At 43.4% G+C, this 20,626-nt stretch overlaps 1 protein-coding gene and 1 pseudogene across 1 annotated transcript; both read right to left on the minus strand.

Annotated features, from left to right (window-relative positions):
* Positions 1 to 436: 436 nt before the first annotated feature.
* On the minus strand, positions 437 to 2,625 carry LOC131830131 (uncharacterized). The gene is made up of 2 exons (XM_059172509.1): positions 2,550 to 2,625; positions 437 to 2,455 (listed from the first exon to the last, which is right to left on the minus strand). The coding sequence occupies exons 1-2, from the start codon at positions 2,623 to 2,625 to the stop codon at positions 1,602 to 1,604; spliced, it is 930 nt and encodes a 309-aa protein (XP_059028492.1). The 3' UTR covers positions 437 to 1,601.
* A 768-nt stretch (positions 2,626 to 3,393) lies between these two features.
* LOC131830074 (interferon-induced protein with tetratricopeptide repeats 5-like) lies at positions 3,394 to 9,753 on the minus strand (annotated as a pseudogene).
* Positions 9,754 to 20,626: the final 10,873 nt, after the last annotated feature.

Below are 20,626 nucleotides of genomic sequence, written 5' to 3' on the forward strand. Positions count from 1 at the left end.
ATATTTTTAGAGTTTTTCCATTTTTAATGTTTATATAATTTTCCCAAGCAAACGTATTTTGCAGCCCAAGAGAAATCTTGATGATCATGGATATGACATTTTTAAATTGTTAGCCTGTTTTTAGCTTTTCTTAAATGTTTTACCTATGTTCATAAACGATGTATCTGTGATATATACATTTGTTTGTGGTAGTTTTATGTCAGTACAGACACAGGCTATGATTAAAGCCCACTTTTAAACCCTGTCCTTAGGGATTGTAGAAACAACACCTCCAGGGAGAAGAGATTGTTTTGGGCAGCTCAGAAGGAGGGACCATTGAGGCTAATGGGCACTGAATCTAGAACTGTAAAGAATGGGACCTCTGATGACACCAGGAAGGTAAGGCACAGCTCTTTGCTCTGTACATGTGCGGTTCCATGTTGTCTCCAGCCTCCTAAGCTGAGAGGCTCTGGCCTTTATCATTTGGACACCTGGTTCTGGACAGAGAACTAGAAAGTTTGTGTTCTTTTGGCTTCTATGGAATTTGGTAGTCAGAAAGAAAGAAAAAGAGTTGTAATTGGATTGCAGTGGGCCATGTTCACAATCTCCAAATGCTTCTCAATTAGGCATATGAGTATGTGTAGTTTTGAGCCTGCCCAGGACTTACCCTCAGAGAAAGGCTGTTGAGGATAGGCTGTGCCATGCATCTGCTGTTTCAAGGTGGAGGGAAAGGTGCATGGGAGAGGATGAGGACTGGCACCCAGCAGGAGATGAGCTGTGATTGCCTCTGTCACTTTCTTTGAGGAGAGCTCCCTGGTATGGGCCTCCATCTCAGAAGGTCTCTTCTTCAGCTGCATCTGCCAGGGAGTGAGGCCCGTGACTGTGACTGAGGAGAGCTGTTAAAGGCTGTCCAATAGGAGCTGGGGCTGCAGGGTCTTGACGGTAAGACACTGTCAAGGAGCGTGGACTTCGGTCAGTCTGGTCTGCATACAGGTCCAGACTCTACCACTCAGCACATTTGTGGGTCTACCCAGGTGACTTAACCACCGAAATCCTCGGTTTCTCCCTCACTAAAAAGTGAATGACAGCGCTAACTACTTTATGGGGTGGTTGTAAGATTTAAAAATAAAATACGTAAGCTCATTTATCAATCAATAGATGTGAATCAGACAGTTTTTCAGTTGATTAGGAGTTATTTGAAAATGAAACACAAAATTCTGTTGGAGAGTGATGTGACCAAGATGGTGAAGTAGGGGAGCCCACCTACCCCAGGTGAGATCCACAGTTAGGCACCTTATTCATGAATAAAAATAGCTCTAGCAAAGCTCATGTGTCCACTTACCAAAATTCAGCAACAGTGGGGGAAAAAAACAAAAACCAAAAAACCCTGAGAATAACTTTTCAAAAAGAGGAGGACAGCTTCATTTTGCCCCCTGATCCCACCTGCCCTGGCTGGTGCTGCTCAGTGCCCATAGGGAACTCCCAGCCAGAAAGGGTTCTCTCTGGAAAAGGAAGAGCCAGGTGAGCACCCAGCTTTCTGAGCCTTCCAGGTCCCTAGGCAAAGGACTTCCTTCGGTTTTGCTCCACCCAGACACTGGCAAAGCTAAAGTATGTACGGATGGCTAGGAACAAGGACGAGCAGGAACTACCAGAGTCCGCACAAGGCGGTACGACCATAGTTCCCAGGGACCTGCCCTGCAGAGGCCCCAGGCAGCTCTGGTCACAGAAGAAACCAGTGGGCACTCGGTACAGTTGTGATGTGGAAACGTCTTGCACACTTGTCCTACTTTGTCCACATACATCTGCGCGTCTGCGTGTCTGCCCAGGCGGTAGGAGACCCAGGCGAAGTTGCCCCAGGTGACCAGACTTCGGGTGTCTGCTTGCTCCCGGTGCTCGCGCCCAATCAGCTCCTCCGCCCGCCGCAGGCTCTCCAGCGCCGCCTCGTGGTGACCACGCAGGTGTTTTATGTAGGCCAAGAAGTTGTACATCGTAGCTTTGCACTCAGCGTTTACCGATTCCATCTGGTGACACACTCTATCTTCTAGATCGCCTAAGACACCATCTTCCTTAGGTAAGTTCCACGTGAAATGGCATTTCAGCTGTGCAAGGTTTTTCTCCAGAGCATCCTTATTGACCTCACTGTGGAGAAAATAAACACGGTCACTGGGACACGCACCTGCGAGGCACGGCACCTGGGACGCGGTGACAGCTTGTGTCAGCTCGCCAGGCTGTGAGGTGCCCGAGCTCTCATTAAACGATAGGTCTGGGTGTGTGTGACGGTGTCCCCAGGAGAGATGAGCCGCTGACTGGGTGGGCAGGGAAAGCAGACCGCCCTCCCCCGGTGTGGACCGGCCTCCTGCGTCTGCTGAGGGCCCCAGTCGAACCCAGAGGCAGAGGAAGTGTGAATTCTGTCTGTCTGTCTGTCTGTCTGTCTGTGTGAGCTGGACACTGGCCTTCTCCTCTCCCTGGACTGGAGCTTATATTGTCGGCATTCCTGGTTCTCAGGTGTTCAGACTCGGACCGGAGCCTCTGGCTTTATCCCTCCAGGTCTCAGGCCTTTGGACTCTGACTGGAATCATGCTCCTGCTCTCTCCCGGGTCTGTAGCTTGTGGCCCGTGGACCGTGATTATGAGCCTCAGCTTCCATATCGTGCGAGGCAGTTCTTCAGTGTTTTAATATCTAGTGAATTTTAAAGTTGTTTAATAGACTGTAAAGTCTAATATTTAAATATAGAGGCTTGGATGCCTGGATGGCTCAGTCCAGCATCTGCCTTTGCCTCAGGTAATGATCCTGGGGTCTTGGAATCAAGTCCCACATCAGGCTCCTTTCTCAGTGGAGAGCCTGCTTCTTCCTCTGCTTGAAGCTTCCCCTGCTTGTGCCCGCCCCCGACAAATAAATAATATCTTAAAAAATATAGAAGCTTATAACTATATTATTGTTTTGATATCATAATTGTATTTTATTATGTGTAGAGTCCCTACTTGGGAACATAACCTTCATTACATTATTCCCAATAGGAGAAAATGACTTGCTGCAAAACAATATATGTGCTGCAAAATGTGACAGATGCTGCTTCTTTGGTTTTTTTTTTAGATTTTATTTATTTATTTGACAGACAGAGATTACAGTCAGGCAGAGAGGCAGGCAGAGAGAGAGGAGGAAGCAGGCTCCCTGCCGTGCAGAGAACCTGATGCGGGGCTTGATCCCAGGATCCTGGGATCATGACCTGAGCTGAAGGCAGAGGCTTTAACCCACTGAGCCACCCAGCTGCCCCACAGATGCTTCTTCTGACAGGTTAGGACTTCAGTCCTGAATTCCAGAAATACTTGAGTAAAGACCATTCCCTTTCCTGTTCTTCCCTCTTGAATGAATAAATAAAATTAGTAAAATAAACCAAAACAGCAGAGACTTAAGTAAATCAAACATTTAAAAACTTTAATTCATGAAATACATTGCAGTATGGATGTATGTTTGAATATGCATAGAAAACATACCTGGAGGGATTCCTATTAAACTGTTAACAGGTTGCCATGAGGGTGTGGAATTGGATTAGGGTGAGGAGAAGTGCTCTTATTTTTAAATCCATATGCTTCTGTTTAAAATTTTACAATGAGAATTCATCACTTTTGTAATATAACCATAGAAATTTAAAAATAGAAGTAGTAACAATAAATAAAAAGTATACATACATAATAGCATCAAGGCAGTGGCAGTGTGGAGAATCAAGTCACATGGTACACTTTTATACTAATACTGTGGTGATAAATATAATTGTAGATGATGATCAAAGAAACAACGGCAGAGAAGCCACTTTCAGTAAGATCTCAATTTAAAAAGCCCCCCAGGTATAAGCTCTCTTAAGCAGTAGACCCTCCAAGGTGGATATTCAAACCAAAAGCAGGGCTTAACTGTTCCTGGAAGATCTACAGGAAAACTTGTTCGTCTGAAACCTTCAGGCAAAAGAAAAAGCTACACAGAAGTAATTTTGGGATACTATAGGAGTTAACTAAAGGCCAGAAATTAGGGGTACAAGAACCACCCAGCCCAGACCCAAAACCAAATCACTGAAGCCTTGGTAATCTATGGATGTAGAATGGGGACATCTACTTTACTCATTTTTTAAAATCATTTTTTGCAATTTCTCAATCTGCTTTCTGTCTTAATTTTAACCTAAAAATTCTGCAATTTTAGTTAGAGTAAAATGAATTCCATTTAGGTTAGGTTTATTCTTCTAGTTAAAAGACCAGAAAATCTTGAGACTAATGATTTTCCATTGTTCATTTTTTTCCAAAACTGCTTCTAGTTATGCAGTGAACATTTTGAGGAGATAACATCTCTGATTTCTCATGGGGCCCTAAAGTCCTATATTTAAAGAAATCCATTTCCCCCTGTTTTAGTTTTTTTCTCCTTTTATTGAAGTCATCATAGATGGCAGATTCTTTACTGTTACAAACTTTTTCTTTCAACAAAAGGGAATCTTTAAGTGACTATCAGGCTAATGCTTAAATATCCTTATCAGAGTCGGAACCCATAGGATCCATCTTTTGCAAGCTACATAGTTAAGAGCTTTACTAATATAATTTTGCATTCCTGAAAGAGGGTTCTTGACCTAGGGATCAAAGGCTTATGCAAAATTATGCTTACTGCCCAAGTGAGCAATATGGGAAATTTGACAAAATATAATCAGAAAATTATTATTATTTAAAGATTTTCTTTATTTATGGGGGTGGAGAGAATGGGCAGAAGGAGAGGGAGAGGGACAAGCAGACTCTGTCTGAGCTGAACTCAGAGCCAGACATGGATTCAGTCCTGTAACCCTGAGATCCTGACCTGAGCCGAAATCAAGAGCCAAACACTTAATTGACTGACCCACCCAAGTGCCCCTAATCAGAAAATTACTATAAATAACAGAGATAAAGGGGATATAGTCCTAATGGCCATACCATTTTTGAAAGACACAACATCTGGTATATTTTTGTTTCCAAATGGATTACAGTATTTTAATTTAAAAAAATCCAAAGGTTCATCCCATTTGGGATGATGCCTGGTCTACAGTAAACATTCAGCAAAAATTGCCTCCATAATTAACAATGAAAATATATGAGCCCAAAGTGGGAAGAAATGCTTAAAAGCAATTTCCTAGAGCATGTACTTAAGTAGAAAGTCGAACCTCACAGAGAGCAGCAAGGGACTCTGCATTTTCTGGATCTAGCCTCTGGGCCTACTCATAGTACTCAACAGCTTGCCTTGGGGCTCCCTCAAGCTTGTAAACAAACCCCAGTGCACGTAAACTCTGCACATCTGAAGCATCATGACCAAGTCTCTCTACAGCCAGGTTCTTCAGAACATTTATCAGTTTGGGATGGAGGGATGACTGGTCGCTGATTTTTTTTTTTAAGATTTTATTTATTTATTTGACAGAGAGAAATCACAAGTAGATGGAGAGGCAGGCAGAGAGAGAGAGAGAGAGAGAGGGAAGCAGGCTCCCTGCTGAGCAGAGAGCCCGATGCGGGACTTGATCCCAGGAACCTGAGATCATGACCTGAGCCGAAGGCAGCGGCTTAACCCACTGAGCCACCCAGGTGCCCCTGATTTTTTTTTTTTAAGATTTTATTTATTTATTTATTTATTTGACAGACAGAGATCACAAGTAGGCAGAGAGGCAGGCAGAGAGAGAGGAAGGGAAGCAGGCCTCCGGCTAAGCAGAGAGCCCGATGTGGGGCTCGATCGCAGGACCCTGGGATCATGACCCAAGCCGAAGGCAGAAGCTTTAACCCACTGAGCCACCCAGGAGCCTCCTAGTCGCTGATCTTCAAGTCCTCTAAATAATGGCACATGGCAGTACTTTCTGATTTATAGTGAAATTCCTGAAAGCGGCCATATTAATAGTGGATCTGATGTTTGTGATCATTGGTTCTGTTCTGATGAAGGGGTTTCTGGAATACCTCTTCAGCTTTGCTACACTGGCCTGCCTCGACATACATGCTGGCCAGGTCCCTGTAGACAAATGGGAACTTGGAGTCTCGTTGCACAGCTACTTCGAAATGAGATATAGCCGTTGTAATAAGCCTGTCCATTCTCAGTTTATCCTCCCCTGTAGGTCTGTTGTCTGTAGCCTTCTTGATTTCAGTCATTTGCACCCTATAGCAAAGTCCCATCTGGAGATGGAGGAACAAAGACATTGGTGTCACCTTCAAGGCCTTTTTCAAAACTTCAAGAGTTTTGTCCCAGGAATTTTTTCTCCTGTAGAATTTGGCTGTGTAACGAAGGACATGAGGTTGGGAAAATACCTGGTCCAGAATTTCTTCAATATACTTTTCCCCTTCATCTTCTGCTTGTACATCTTGAAGCTTCAGTGACAACCTTCCTCAGTGGGCCCAGAGAAAAGCTCTTTATACACCCGTGTCGGTCAGTATCGTCCAGCCGGTACGCTGTGATGGCATAGCCGATGTTAAATTCTGGATTGTCAGGTTCTGCTTCCAGAGCCTTCTCAAAAGCCGCTTTTGCCCTGTGGTAATACTTTCCTCCAAATTTCAAGAGTGCCCACCCTTTCTCACAGTTAGTCTCAGGCATTTCCAACTTGTAGTCATAAGGACTGGATAGTTTCCTACAGACAGTCCCTAGCTTGTCTAAATGCTTCCAAGCTTCCTTAAGCTGATCCATGTGATAATACACCCAGGCATAGTTTCCCCAAGTGACCAGACGTCGCACTTCTCTGTCCGAGTGCTCTCGCTGCATTATGTCTTCTGCTTGTTCCAAGCATTCTAGGGCATCTTCATTTTGGCCTTTTAGGTGTTTCACGTAGGCCAGTAGGTTATAAAGAAGAAGTCTGGATTCTCTGGTGACGAATTCAAGCTGCTGCTCAATTGTATCATCTACATCAAACAGAATGTCTTAAGTAAATTCCACGTAAAGTAACATTCCAAGTCCAACAGAATGGCCTTCAAGGGACCCTTGGGAATTTCACTGTTGAAGATAAAATCCTTTTTAAAGTTTTGAAGAAACAAGTCCATTTTTAAACCTTAAACAATTGTTCTCTGCTCAGCAACCAAACTGATTTTCGATTGGAATTTACAGTTGAAGCAGTAGGCCCCTCTAACTTTATATTAGCTTCCTCTGTGTACACCTATATCCTAGAAGTATTTCATTAAATTCTCATTATTTATTACAAAGCCAGTTCCAGAAAGATGGCAGGGTATCAGTTTCCTTTTGGCAGTCACTAACTGCCAAATACCACCTATTTTTATGGAAAGAAATTTAAATGTTTTGTTTAATAGCCTTGAAAATTAAGAATCATAGATCTATAAACAAACATAAAAGTCAATAACAAACATAAAAGTTTCATTTCTGTATTTTGAGTAGGAAGGAAAAGAAGAACAGTGAAAAATAAGAAAAAGAACACACTGACGGAGATACGGAAGCTGCACCAATATATCATTTTTGCTGAGGGAGGAAGGAAACCTCACAGAGAGAAAAGGCACAGAAACAGGAACAGGTTTACCAAGAGATGGGGAAAGCAGAAGTTGGAGGTAGATAAAAAGGAGAGTAACAGATTTCAAAGAAGATAAGGAAAAGGCAAAAGGAGGCTGAGTAATAAGCTCAGTAGGGGTTTTTTTTTAAGATTTTATTTATTCATCTGAGAGAGAGAGATAGAGTACAAGCAGGGCCAGAGGGAGAGGGAGAAGCAGATCCCCGCTGAGCCAGGAGTCGATGGTCCCAGGAACCTGAGATGATAACTGAGGCCAAACGCAGACGCTTAACCATCTGAGCCACCCAGGCACACCAGCTCTGTAGGCTTTGCTATAAGTGCCGTGTCCTTCTGTCCTCTGGGGTTGTGGTCAGGAGTAAAGGCTAAGACCTATTACAAACTTATCAGTGCCCTTAATATTCACTTCACATATATTTGCCGAGCTCCCTTTGTGCGAGACCCAGTATAATTTCTGCAGAGCCTACTGGAAACCAGATCTCTGAAGCTAGGAAGATGAAGGGGAAAGGAAGCGAAAGGAAATATTTATTACGGATGGCCTTCTATGTGCAAGGTCTTCTAAATAACACTGGGGATGGAATCGTGAATGAGACAAAGCCCTGCTTGTACAGAGCTTATACATACATAGTCACTGACAACTCAGCATTTCAACCAAGGTCCATGGAAGTGACCCAGAAAGTGTACATAGTCCAGGGCTATGGACATCAATGGCTTTGATTTGGTGAGGATCCCTTCTCTTGAATTTTGTTTCTGGAACATCCTCTCCCTCTACTCTCAGTGCATATGATTTGAGATGGACTGTCTACCATTCACTCCAGTCTGGGAAGGTACCAGGTTTCCCTGCCATTCCCTGGTCCCAGTGATTTACTCAGAGATAATTCCATTAAAATATCATTTTGCTGAAATGGGACTTTCTAGAACTATGTCTCTTCCTTCTAAAACTTTTAAGCTGGTAGAATATCAGTTTGGATTTGCTGGTGGGCATCTTCCCAAACTTGAGGACAGCCTGCCTAAGAAGGAATCTGACAGAGTGGAAAGTGGAGCTTCGACAGGCAGAAGGTCAGGATGCCCAAGATAGTGACCTAACAGCCTTGCCTGGATCACCCTGTCTACTCCTGAACTTCGCTTCACCTGAAGAAATAACTCGCTCTTTCTTTGTTTAAGCTAGTTTGAATTAAGTGTCTATTATCTGCAATGGACAAAGCCCAGATTAATACTCCTCCTTTTACTTGTTTGTTTTGTTGATGGTGGTGGCGAGGCAGACCTTCTCAATCTCCCACTGGTCACAATTAAGAAATATATAGGAAAAAAATCCCTTAAGGCTTCTTTCAAACAGAGAAGTGCCCTGCTTATATAATGAACAGGATATACTGTGTGTGAGAATGTGCATGCATGTTTCCCTTTCCACTGCACACAGAGCCCCCACACTGACACGTATTCATGTGAGTGCTTATGGGAACTGTAGTACTGCTTCCATCAAACATTTATCGACCATGTCATGTCATCCACGCCAGGCAATGTTCTAGTTGAAGTGGATAAAGTAGTGAGCAATTAAGTTCGAAAAATGCCCTTTCTTGATGGTAATTTCATTCTGGGAGAGGAGGAAACAAAAGGAATTGAAAGAAAAGAAATATGGAAACAAATCAATATGGAAACAAATGGACAGTGTAATAGTGAGGAGTGTTAAAAAGAAAAGTGAGGAGTGTTAAAAAGAAAAAAAAAATCAGAGTAATGGTATAACATGGTGGGAGCGAGGAGGTACTAGATTTAAGATTCAGTCCTAAAGCCTGAGGGCAGGATGGTCTAAGCCACTTTTCTCAGCCAGGGTGCTTTAGCCCGCTTGAAGACATCTGCTGATGCCTGGAGACAGCTGTGGTCATCACACTGGAGGAACGTTACTGACCCCCACTGGGTCAAGGCCAGGGATGCTACTAAATAATTTATTCACACACAGGGAGGCCCCAACCGCCACGAGTTATCGAGCCCAAAATATCAGTCATACTGAGGTTGAGAAACCCTGGTTTGGGCTGAGGGACCAGCGGGTGCAGGGGCCCTGAGGTGGGAACAGCCGCTGTGTGTTCAGGGGACCGAAGGAAGGCAAGTGCATGGCATGCACAGTGAAGGGGAAGAGTGGAAGATGAGGCACGGTGGCAGCGGGGACAGAGGTGCAGGGCTTGCAGTCCGTGATAAGGGATATTAATTTTACTCTCACTATAATGGAAAACCACTAGAGAAACGAGAATGTTTGATACGGTCTTTAAAAAACTCCCTTTGGTTGCTCTGTGGAGTATGGACCATAGGGGGGTGGTTGCTCTGTGGAGAATGGACCATGGGGGGCTCAAGAAAGGAAGTTGGCAATCTGACAGAGAAGTAGGTATTCAACAAATACTTATCCAGAGCATTTATTCAGGGCACTGTTCTTTTCTTTTTTTAAGATTTTATTTATTTATTTGACAGAGATCACAAATAGGCAGAGCGGCAGTTAGAGAGAGGGGGAAGCCAGCTCCCCGCTGAACAGGGAGCCCGACATAGGGCTCGATCCCAGGACCCTGATATCATGACCTGAGCTGAAGGCAGAGGCTTAACCCACTGAGCCACTCAAGCACCCCATTTGGGCACTGTTCTAAGTTGAGATACAGCGGTGAACAGAACAGGGAAAAAAGGCCGGACTTCATATATCTTACATTCTAATGAGGGGCCAGGGGTGGGGAGGGTGTGCCATAAGAAGACCCCCAAATAATTGAAAATATAGAGTATGTGAGATGGGTAAGAAGTAATAAGGGAGAAAAATAAAGCAGGAAAGGAGAAATGGGAGGCTGGCAGGGGATCAGATAGGTCATTAAAATTTAAATAGCATGGCCAGAGCAATCTTCCTGAAAAGCGTGAGAGCAGCTATTGAGGGGGATCTGAGGGGAGAGCAAGCCAGCCAGTGCTGGGGCTGCAGTGAGGGGTTAGTGAGGTCTGGGTGGTTGTGTGTGAGACAGAGCTGACAGGTCTTTCTAACGGGTTGGGTGGGGGATAAAACAGAAGGAGAAGAGGGAATCCAGGGTAACTCTTAACACTTTGACTTTAGAAACTGAGTGGGTAACTGGAGAGGGCTATTTGGAAATGGTAATTCTGACATGTCAGTTAGACCTTGAAGGGAAGAGGTCATGTATGAACTTGGATATTAATTAAGAAAATAATAGGGATGAAGAGAGGGGAGTTAGAATTATGGATATAAAATGGGGAGTCGCCGGCGTGCACATCAACTTTAAAACTGTGAGTTCTAGAATGAAATAACCCTGGGAGTGAGCACCTAGGCAGAGAAGAAGGTCAAAACGAAACCGTACTACACTCCAGGTCAAGCAGAGTAAGAGCAGGAAAAGAGGCCAAGCAGGAGCAATGGAAAGCACTGGTATCTTGAGAAAAGCCAATATTGTTAAAATGTCCACACTTCCCAAAACAATCTTCAGATTTAATGCATTCACTACCCAAATACCAACAGTTCTCACAGAACTAGAACAAATAATAATAACATTTGTATGGAACCAAAAAAGACCCTGAGTAGCCAAAGCAATAACCTTGGCTATCCACAAAACCAGATCTCAAGGTTTACTACAAAGCCATAGTCATAAAACAGTCTGGCACTGGCACAAAGCAGACCCAGAGATCAGTGGAGCAGGCTAGAGAGCTCAGAAATAAACCCATGCTTACGTGGTCAATTAATCTTCAATGAAAGAGGCAAGAATATACAAATGGAGAAAGACAGTCTCTTCAACAAATGGTGCTGGGGAAGCTGGACAGCTACTTGGAAAAGAATGAAACCGGATCACTTTCTTATACTATACACAAAAACTCAAAATAGGGGTGCCTGGGTGGCTCAGTCGTTGAATGACTGACTCTTGGTTTTGGCTCAGGTTATGACCTCAGGGTCGTGGGATCCAGCCCCATGTCTGGCTCTGCACCCAGCAGGGAGTCTGCTGGAGAGTCTCTCTCCCTCTGCACCTCTCCTCTCTCACACACTTGGGTGCGCTCTCTCTTTCTAAAGAAATAAATCAAAATAAATTTAAAATATATAAAATAATAAAATAATAATATAAATAAATAAATAGAATTAAATAAATAAAAATTAAAAGTTTTAATCATGAAATTTTTAATGACTTAAGGATATGCCAGTGGGAATACTCCAGTATCAAAATAAATAAAAAAATAAATAAAATATTAAAAATAAAAATAAAATCTCTTTAAAAATTTAAAAAATAAACTCAAAATGGATTAAAAACCTAAATGTAACACCTGAAGCCATGAAACACGTAGAAGGAAATATAGAAATTACTGCCTATATTTTCTATATTTGCCTATATTTTCATCAGCCATAGAAACATTTTTCTAGACATGTCCCCTCAGGCAAGGGAAACAAAAGCAAAATACACCAAAATAAAAAATTTTGCACAGCAAAAGAGACCATCAACAAAATGACAAGGCAGTCTACTGAATGGGAAGAGATATTTGCAAATGATATATCTGATAAGGGGTTAATATCCAAAATATATAAAGAACTTATAGAGCTCAATACCAAAAAACCCAAATAATCTGATTAAAAATGAGCAGAGGACCTAATAAAGACATTTTTCCAAAGAGGGCATACAGTTGATCAGGAGACACATGAAAAAATGCTTAATAACACTAATCAGGGAAATGAGAAGAGCAGAGTTTCCTGACAAAATTTAAAATAGAATTAACATATGATCCACTACAGGGTATTTACCCAGAAAATATAAGAACACTTACTTGTTTTTAAAGATTTTATTTATTTATTTGACAGAGAGCACAAGCAAGGGGAGCGGTAGGCAGAGGGAGAAGGAGAGCAGGATCTCTGCTGAGCAGAGAGCCTGATGTGGGGCTTGATCCCAGAACCCTGGGATCATGACCTGAGCCAAAGGCAGACACTTGTCTAAGCCACCCAGGTGCCCCACAACACTAATTTAAAGGGATAGACACATCCCTATGTTTATCACAACATCATTTACAATAGCCAAATTATGGAAGCAGCCCAGGAATGCATCGATAGATGAATGGATCAGGAAGATGTCAAGATACACAATGGAGTATTACTCAGCCATAAAAAAGAATGCAGTCTTGCCATTTGCAGCAACATGGATGGAGCTAGAGACTATAATGCTAAGTAAAATACGTTTGAGAAACAAAAATACCATATTATTTCACTCATAGGAGAAATTCAAGAAACAAAACAAATGAATAAAGAAAAAGAGACAAACAAAACCCCCAGACTCTTAAATACAGAGAACAAACTGGTGGTTGCCAGAGGGGAGGTGGATGAGGGACTGGGTGGAGTAGATTAACAAAGAAGAAGAAGAAGAAAAATCCATGATGTCAGGAAAGCCTAAGGAAGAAATATTTATTTCAGGAAAGACAGATGGATATCAATATGTACAATGACTTTAAGAGGTCGAGTGATCGAGGACAGAGAAGAGATTGCCGCTTGTGCTGGAGCAAAGCTGTGGGGGACCTTGATGAGTGTTTTACTAGAAAGGCAGGGATGAAAACATTCTGGCTGGAGGGACAATGGGAGGTGAAAATGTGGATATGGGGAAATCAGGCCACTCTTTTCAAGGAACTTTACTATTTTTTTTTGCAATTTATTATTATTATTTTTATTAACATATAATGTGTTATTTGCCCCAGTGGTACAGGTCAGTGAATCATCAGGCTTACACACTTCACAGCATTCACCATATCACATACCCTTTCAATGTCCATAATGCAACCACCTTCTCCACCCTCCCTCTCCCTGGCAACCTACAGTTTGTTTTGTGAGATTAAGAGTCTCCTATGGTTTGTCTCCCTCCCGATCCTATCTTGTTTCATTTTTTCCTTCCCTACTTTCCTTCCCTTCCCAAACTCCCACCCTGCCTCTCAAATTCCTCATATCAGGGAGATCATATGATAATTGACTTATTTCGCTCAGCGTAATACCCTCTAGTTCCATCCACATCATTGCAAATGGCAAGATTTCATTTCTTTTGATGGCTGCATAGTATTCCACTGTGTGTGTGTGTGTGTGTGTGTGTGTGTGTGTGTGTACACACACCACATCTTATTTATCCATTTGTCTGTTGATGGACATCTAGGTTCTTTCCATAGTTTGGCTATTGTGGACATTGCTGCTATAAACATTAAGGTGCATGTGCTCCTTTGGATCACTACATTTGTATCTTTGGGGTAAATACCCAGTAATACGATTGCTGGGTCATAGCTCTATTTTCAACTTTTTGAGGAACCTCCATCCTGTTTTTAGAGCGGGTGCACCAGTTGCATTTCCACCAACAGTGTAGGAGGGTTTCAAGGAATTTTACTATTAAGGGAATAGACAGAGCTCCATCTGGAAGGAGGCCAGGGGAACTGTCAAAAAAAGTTTTAATCATTAAATTTTTAATGACTTAATGATATGCCAGTGGGAATGATCCGATATCAAAGGAAGAAGTGATGTCTATGGGAGAGAGGTGAGGATAACAGCAAGGAAGGTGGAACTTGAAGCAGAAGTGAAGCTATACATTGCAAATATTCAAATCTTTTAATTCCAGCCTCAAATTCCGAACCGTGATTGCCATGCCCTCCATCTCTGGCCCATGTCTATTTCTCTAGCCTCATTTTGTACAATCTGCACTCATTCATTGTGCTCCAGTCATACTGGCCTTAAAAAAAAAAAAAAAAAAAAAAAAAAAAGTTTTTTTCCTCTACCAAATCTATCTACCTCAGGGCATTTGCACCTGCTTTTCACACCCTTACTCTGTGTATCCTTCCTATGAGAATTCTAGGGATTACTTACTCTTGTAATTCTGGTCTTGGCTCAAATATCAGCTCTTCAAAGAGGGGTACCCCTGGCCTCTCTAGCTAATGCTTCACCCCCACCTTGCCAGTCATCCTAAAATCTAGTATATCTCATTTTCTTGTCCTGCATAAGCACTCATCAATCTTTGCTGGAAGCTGGAAAGGAGAAGAGTACTTTGAATAACATGTGAGACTGAGGTTTTAAACTGGTTGGGACTGAGTCTTTAGGACAGAGAAAAGGCTGTCTTAATAGCAAAAAGTGACAAGAGTTAGAGAACTGGATTAGTTGCACAACTAGTAGTAGTAACTGGACAAATAAAACCACTTCATACTTATAATCTAATCTATTACTCCATGAATTGCCTTCCGACTTCTATAAAAACTAAATTTCAACCTTAATGACAGTATTAATCTTTAGTACACATTTAAGTTAATTTGTAAATTATTAATGTCAATTTATAATTTTCATATTTTCATTCTCTATGTGTATATACATATGCACTTATCTACAAGTGCCACCTTTTAGTGACTGTAGGTTCTAGGCCAGTCTTGCCAACAGAAACTTCCTGCCATGATGGAAATGTTATCTGTGCTGTCCAATACAAAGGATACTAGCCACAAGTGAACACTTATAGCTAGAAATTTGGGTACGATGGCTGAGGAACTGAATTTTAAATTTTATTTACTTTTAATTAATTTTTTAAAAGATTTTATTTATTTATTTGACAGAGAGAGATCACAAGTAGACAGAGTGGCAGGCAGAGGGAGAGAGAGGGAAGCAGGCTCCCTGCTGAGCAGAGAGCCTGATGCAGGACTCGATTCTAGGACCCTGAGATCATGACCTGAGCCAAAGGCAGTGGCTTAACCCACTGAGCCACCCAGGTGCCCATACTTTTAATTAATTTAAGTAACCACATATGACTTGTGGCTCCTGTATGAGACAGGACACTGGAGACACTGGGCCTGTCCGGCTTCATAGAATAAAAGGTCTCCAGCATAACAGGTTAGAGCTCTCCTTTAACTTAAAATTGTTTGCTATTTTATTCAAGGTGAAGAGCTAAATTAAATGGCAAATCAAGATTAGATTTTTTTAAAAAAAACTTTGTACATATGACCTGGGTTCACTGCAGAGTTGGTTCAATAATGTAAATGCTGCACCATTTATAATATTCTATCCAGAATTAAGCAGATGAGTACTCTAAAAGCAAAACAAAACAAAAGGAACCCAAATAAAACCAGAAGCTGCCTTTCCTTGCTAGTTTAAATGCTTGCCACGCAGTGTGCCAAGCACTTCCAAATGACATTTAATTTTTATAACATTTTATTATTTTCACAGTTGTATGGATGAGGACTGGGGGACAGAGTTTAAATTGCACATCCAAGTTTACTCAGCTATAAAGTGGCCGAGCACAGATTCAGACCTCGTTCTGCCTGACTCGGTGTTTAAAGCTAATGTCTTTCTTTCTTTCCTTTTTTTTTTTTTTTTTTTAAGCTAATGTCTTCCAACCATACTACCTCTTTAACATAAAAATTGGAAGTTGGTTTTTGAGTAGCTTATTTTAAAATATAGGATATATGTAACATATTGAAAATTCATTTTGCCTGGGGAGGACCTAAAAAGACAATTGGAAGGGATTTTAGAGCAGCCGAAAGAACAACTAAGAGGTCTGTGTGGCTGCCCAAGGGGGAAGGACAAGCCAGGTTCTATCCCTTTCTGGGACTGTCTCCATTCTGGAACTCTGGAGAGAGATCCAGCATCCCTAGGGTTGTCTTAAGGATGAAAATTCTGTTTCTGGTATTGCAGTTCCTGTGTGGCTGCCCAGGGGGGAAGGACAAGCCAGGTACTTAAAGGTCTCAGGTTAAGAAAGTAATGGTTTCAAATACGAGCCCTCAGTGCCAAGTCCCAACATTCTACATTGTTGCGCTTACTTGAGATGCAGCCACTTCTCACCAGGACTTGCTGTACGTGCTTCAGATAAGAAGTGGCAGAGGTGTTTATTTCTTTAAGCATTATTGGGCTTTCTCAAACAATTAAAGAGCTAGGTGAATATGTATTAAAAGTGATCTGGGGGCGCCTGAGTGGCTCAGTCCGTTAAGTGTCTGTTTTCGGCTCAGGTCATGGTCCCAGGGTCCTGGGATTGAGCCCCTCATTGGGCTCCCTACTCAGGGGGGAGCCTGCTTCTCCTTCTCCCTCTGCTTGCCACTCCCCTGCTGTACATTCTCTCTGTCAAATAAATAAAATATTTATTAAAAAGTGATCTGAAGGAAGGGCAATGATCTTAATTATCAAAGATATAATTATCATTAAAGGAAATGAATTAAAATACTTTACTCCTACAGTCCAATAGAGACTTGCTCATATACCCTGATGACCTTCCAACATACTTCTTCAACTTCTGATCTCTCCCCTGAATTCCAGACTCCAGGAACTTCTCATTCACATCTTCAATTAGAAGTTCAGTCGGCATCTGAAATAAACATATCCAGTACGGACACCCGGACTCCTTGATCCTTTTCCTCCTGTCTTCCCCATCTTGATTGGAAAATAGCCTAGGAGTCATCTTTGATCCCTCCATTCCTCTCATCTTAACCCCCTCATCCAATCCAGTACAAAGTGTTAATTCTACCATATCTCAAATCCATTCACTTTTCTGCATTTCCACTGCTGTTTTTCTAGTCTGAACCACAATCACCTTTCCTTGGGGCTGGGGCAAAAATCTGGTCTCCCTGCTTCCTGTCTTAATTCCCCATACACTCCTAGTAAACTTTTGAACCTGTAAGCCAGACCATGTCAGTCTCCTGCTTACAATCTCCCAATGGCTACCCAACACCCTTAGATACTAGTCTAGCCCTTGCCACGTCCCACAAGTCCCTAAAGGACCCGGCCTTTCCTACCCATCAAACCGTTTTCCTCCTACTCTCCTCATTCATGGTATTTGACATATACTGACTTTTCTTCCTCTCTAAAACACATCAAGTTTATGGACTTTTATACCTGTTGTTTTTACTCTACTTGGGATGCTCTGCTTCTAAATGTTTGCACAACTAGCTCTTTCCTGTAACTCAGCATAAGCACACCCTACCCAAGAGGCTGCTGGGGCAGAACTATCTAAAATGGCCCACTCTATTCTAGATCACTCTCTTAGCCCATTACACTATTTTATTTTCCCTTAAGCCCTTACCACTTTCTGAATTATGCTGATTATTTACTCATATACCTTGTTTATTCCTCCCATTTAAATATAAGCCCCATGAGTATAGAGACCTTACCGTGATTTTCTTTTTTTTCACCTCTGTGTCCACAGCATCTACTATTCTAGGCAAATAGTGGAAGCTCAGTAAATAAATATTTGTTGAATGAATGAAAATGTGGATATATACTGGCAGCTTCTGGCACGTCTAGCCCTGGGGTTAGGCTTAGCATAAAAAGCACCTGGATTCTAGATGAGGAATTCCTGCTAATTCTTCCCTTCCTGCCGATGGCTCCAAATTTTTTCCCACTTCAGTCTTCCCTTTTCCACTTGGCTTTATATCTTTGGCATGCTCTCTGTCTGGCCCTATGTTTGGATTCTGAAAATAGGTTTTGGATTGTCTTCTATGGTCCTGACTGGGAAACCTGGTATGATTGTCCCTTGGTGGTTAGTGGTTTCTTTCTCTGGTGCAGGCGCACCAGAATCATGGCAAGACAACCCCTTAACAGCCTACCCAGCCCCCTGCCCATCCACACAGTACAGTGACCTTCTGCTTCTGTTCTGAAGGTCTACCCCAGCCCAGCCCAAGGAGGTAGAGAAGGGCTGTCCCAGGGAATATTAATGTGGCCGTGAGGTCTCAAAGGGACATTCAGTTGGCCACTGAAGTGCTTTGCCCAGACTCTGGAATTTTACACAACTGGATGCCATGGTAAGTTTTAAACTTTGTCCACTTAATTTTTAAAGTTTGTCTCTTGGAAGCTGGCACAGAGAGGCTCTTGTGTCTGAAAGAGGCAACATTCATCTTTAGGCAATTTTGATTTTTGACCAGGAAGCTGCAGTCATTCATTGTTCTTGGGGGACAGTCCACAGTGGGGTCCACTGGCTTCCAGGCCACCCTGCTTACACATACAGTGCACCCCTTTGTCCTCCTCCTTCCTGATACCTCCTTCCCTTCCTACAGATGTTAGAGGTGGGGCACTTATTAATTTCATTTTTTACTTCACATAATAGAATCAACATTTGCAAATATTAACGTGCTAAGCAGTCGATTAACTCCACAGCCCTAAAATCTGGATGCCATTCGTTTTTACGAATAAGAAACGGATTCGCAGAGTTTAAGAAATGTTGCTTTGGGCTATCCAACCAGTAGGTGTTCAGAGTTAGGACTCGGAACAAGAATTTAGCCTCTAATCGCTCAGCTCTTTAACGCGGACGGTTCACTAATCAGGTGCAGGGTAGGGCCCTAGCTCCTGGGCATACAAACCGGGTGAGAAAAGCAGCCCTACACTTTAAGCTCGTAAAGGAGACAAAATCGAGGCGGATCAGCAAGAATCTGTAGCTCCCAGCAGGGGATGAGCTGAGACCCCGAAGTCAGAAAGGCACCAGGCAGTAGAGGCAGGTCCACGTGACAAGTCCGCAGCGACAGTCCCGGGAGGAAGCGGGAGGCCAGCGCCGGCAGAGCCCGGGTTCGCGGGGGCGCCCCAACCCGACGCCTTCTGCGGGGCGCCCAGGGCTCAGCCTCTGGAAGGGGCACCGTGCAGCGCGGGCCACGGAGTCCGAGGCCTACGCGGAGTTTGGGAGCAGCCGCGGAGAAAATCCTCACTTCATGGTGGTGGCGCGCCGTCCTGGGAGGCGGCCGTCTGCTCGGGCTTTCTGCTCAGGATGGGGAGCCCGGGCTGCTGAGCGAGGGGTACTAGTGGGGCGCGGGCGGGGGCCCCCCAACGAAGGGTTGGGGGGCGGGGCCGGGAGTGAGCTTCCGCAGGTGTCTGCTGCGTGAGTCTGTGTTCCCGGCCTTGGCCTTTATAAAAGCCGCACCCGCGCAGGAAAATGAAACCCTGGAGTCACCCTGCTCCCCGGGTTGGGCGGAGGCCAGATCCAGGAAACAAGGTTCTGCAAGATCCTGGGGAAGAGGTTTGAGGAGCTGGGGGTGGTTCGGAGTTGGGAATTGCGGCGGGGCCTCTGGACCTTGGTCTGGGGTCTCACCTGCCTCGCCGAGTCTGCGTGCACTCCAGTAACTTTTTTTTTTTTTTTTTTTTAATAAAATGACAGGAGAGGGGCGCCTGGGTGGCTCAGTCGGTGGAGCATCTGCCTTTGGCTCAGGCTCCTTGGATGGAGCCCCACCCTGGGCACCCTGCTCAGCGGGGAGTCTGGTTCTCCCTCTGCCCCTCCCCCTCGCTCCGCGCGGGCGCGCTCTCAAATAAATAAATAAATAAATAAATAAAATCTTTAAAAAGCACACAACAGGAGATTGTTTCCTGTTATTTTGTTGTGAGGGTGGCCGTGATGCTCTGTGTCTCTGCATCCTAAGGGGAGAGACGTCCCTGCTTCCTGTCTTGATTCAACAGACAACAGAGGTGCGCGGCTGAGCAGCTGTGCCATTATTCCCATTGGGTAAAGTTAAGAGAAACTTTGGAATCAAAATGAATATATATTTAAAAAATTTGGTAACTGTTGCCGAATGGCTTTCCCGAGAGATTCCCACACCCCTATCCAGAGTTGTGACAGTGCTTGTCTTATGTGCCCTTGAAAACTGTGCTTGCTTAGTAGACTTCTAACAAAGATAGGGGTGGTATTGGGAATCTAAACAGAAAGTGCCAAATATCCATACACAAAATTTTTGTCCCTTTGGACTTCAATCATTTGTTCATTGACTCAACAAATTATATTGAACTTCTAAGAGCCAGACATTGTGCCAGACAAGGTCAATAAAGCAAAGAAAACAGACAAGGGACCTACCTTCATGGAGTTAATTTCTGGAGGGAGTAGTTAATGCACAAAAAAGCAGCGTGTGTCAGATGGTACTACAGAGAGGGTTACAGTGCAGGGTATTTCCATTATAAATATGTGCGGGAGGTGAGGTTCCACTGAGTGACGTTTGAGTAAAGAGCTGAAGCAGGTGCAGGAGTGAGCACTGTGGTTATGGGGCCAGAGAAGGAGGTTCAGGCAGGGAAAGTTTAAAGTGCTGTGGTTTTGGGGCAGGGAAGAAAGTTCAAACCCTGGGAGGTGGGAGCATACTTGCCATCCATGGATGGTGTGGTCGGAGTAGCAAGAGCAGGGGAAAAGTCATAAGAAATGAGGTCAGAGAGGTACTGGCATGGGCCTGTTTCACTGAATCAGGAAGCCATGTTTTATTTAT

The sequence above is a fragment of the Mustela lutreola genome, chromosome 4, assembly GCF_030435805.1.
Source record: "Mustela lutreola isolate mMusLut2 chromosome 4, mMusLut2.pri, whole genome shotgun sequence".
Classification (NCBI taxonomy): domain Eukaryota; kingdom Metazoa; phylum Chordata; class Mammalia; order Carnivora; family Mustelidae; genus Mustela; species Mustela lutreola.

Excerpts from the sequence above, each read along its gene's own strand:
- LOC131830131 (XM_059172509.1), bottom strand. The coding sequence starts at position 2,625 with ATGGAAGCTGAGGCTCATAATCACGGTCCACGGGCCACAAGCTACAGA. Across the intron at positions 2,456-2,549 it reads AGAGCAGGAGCATGATTCCA|CTCCAGTCCAGGGAGAGGAG; the intron begins GTCAGAGTCCAA and ends CGACAATATAAG.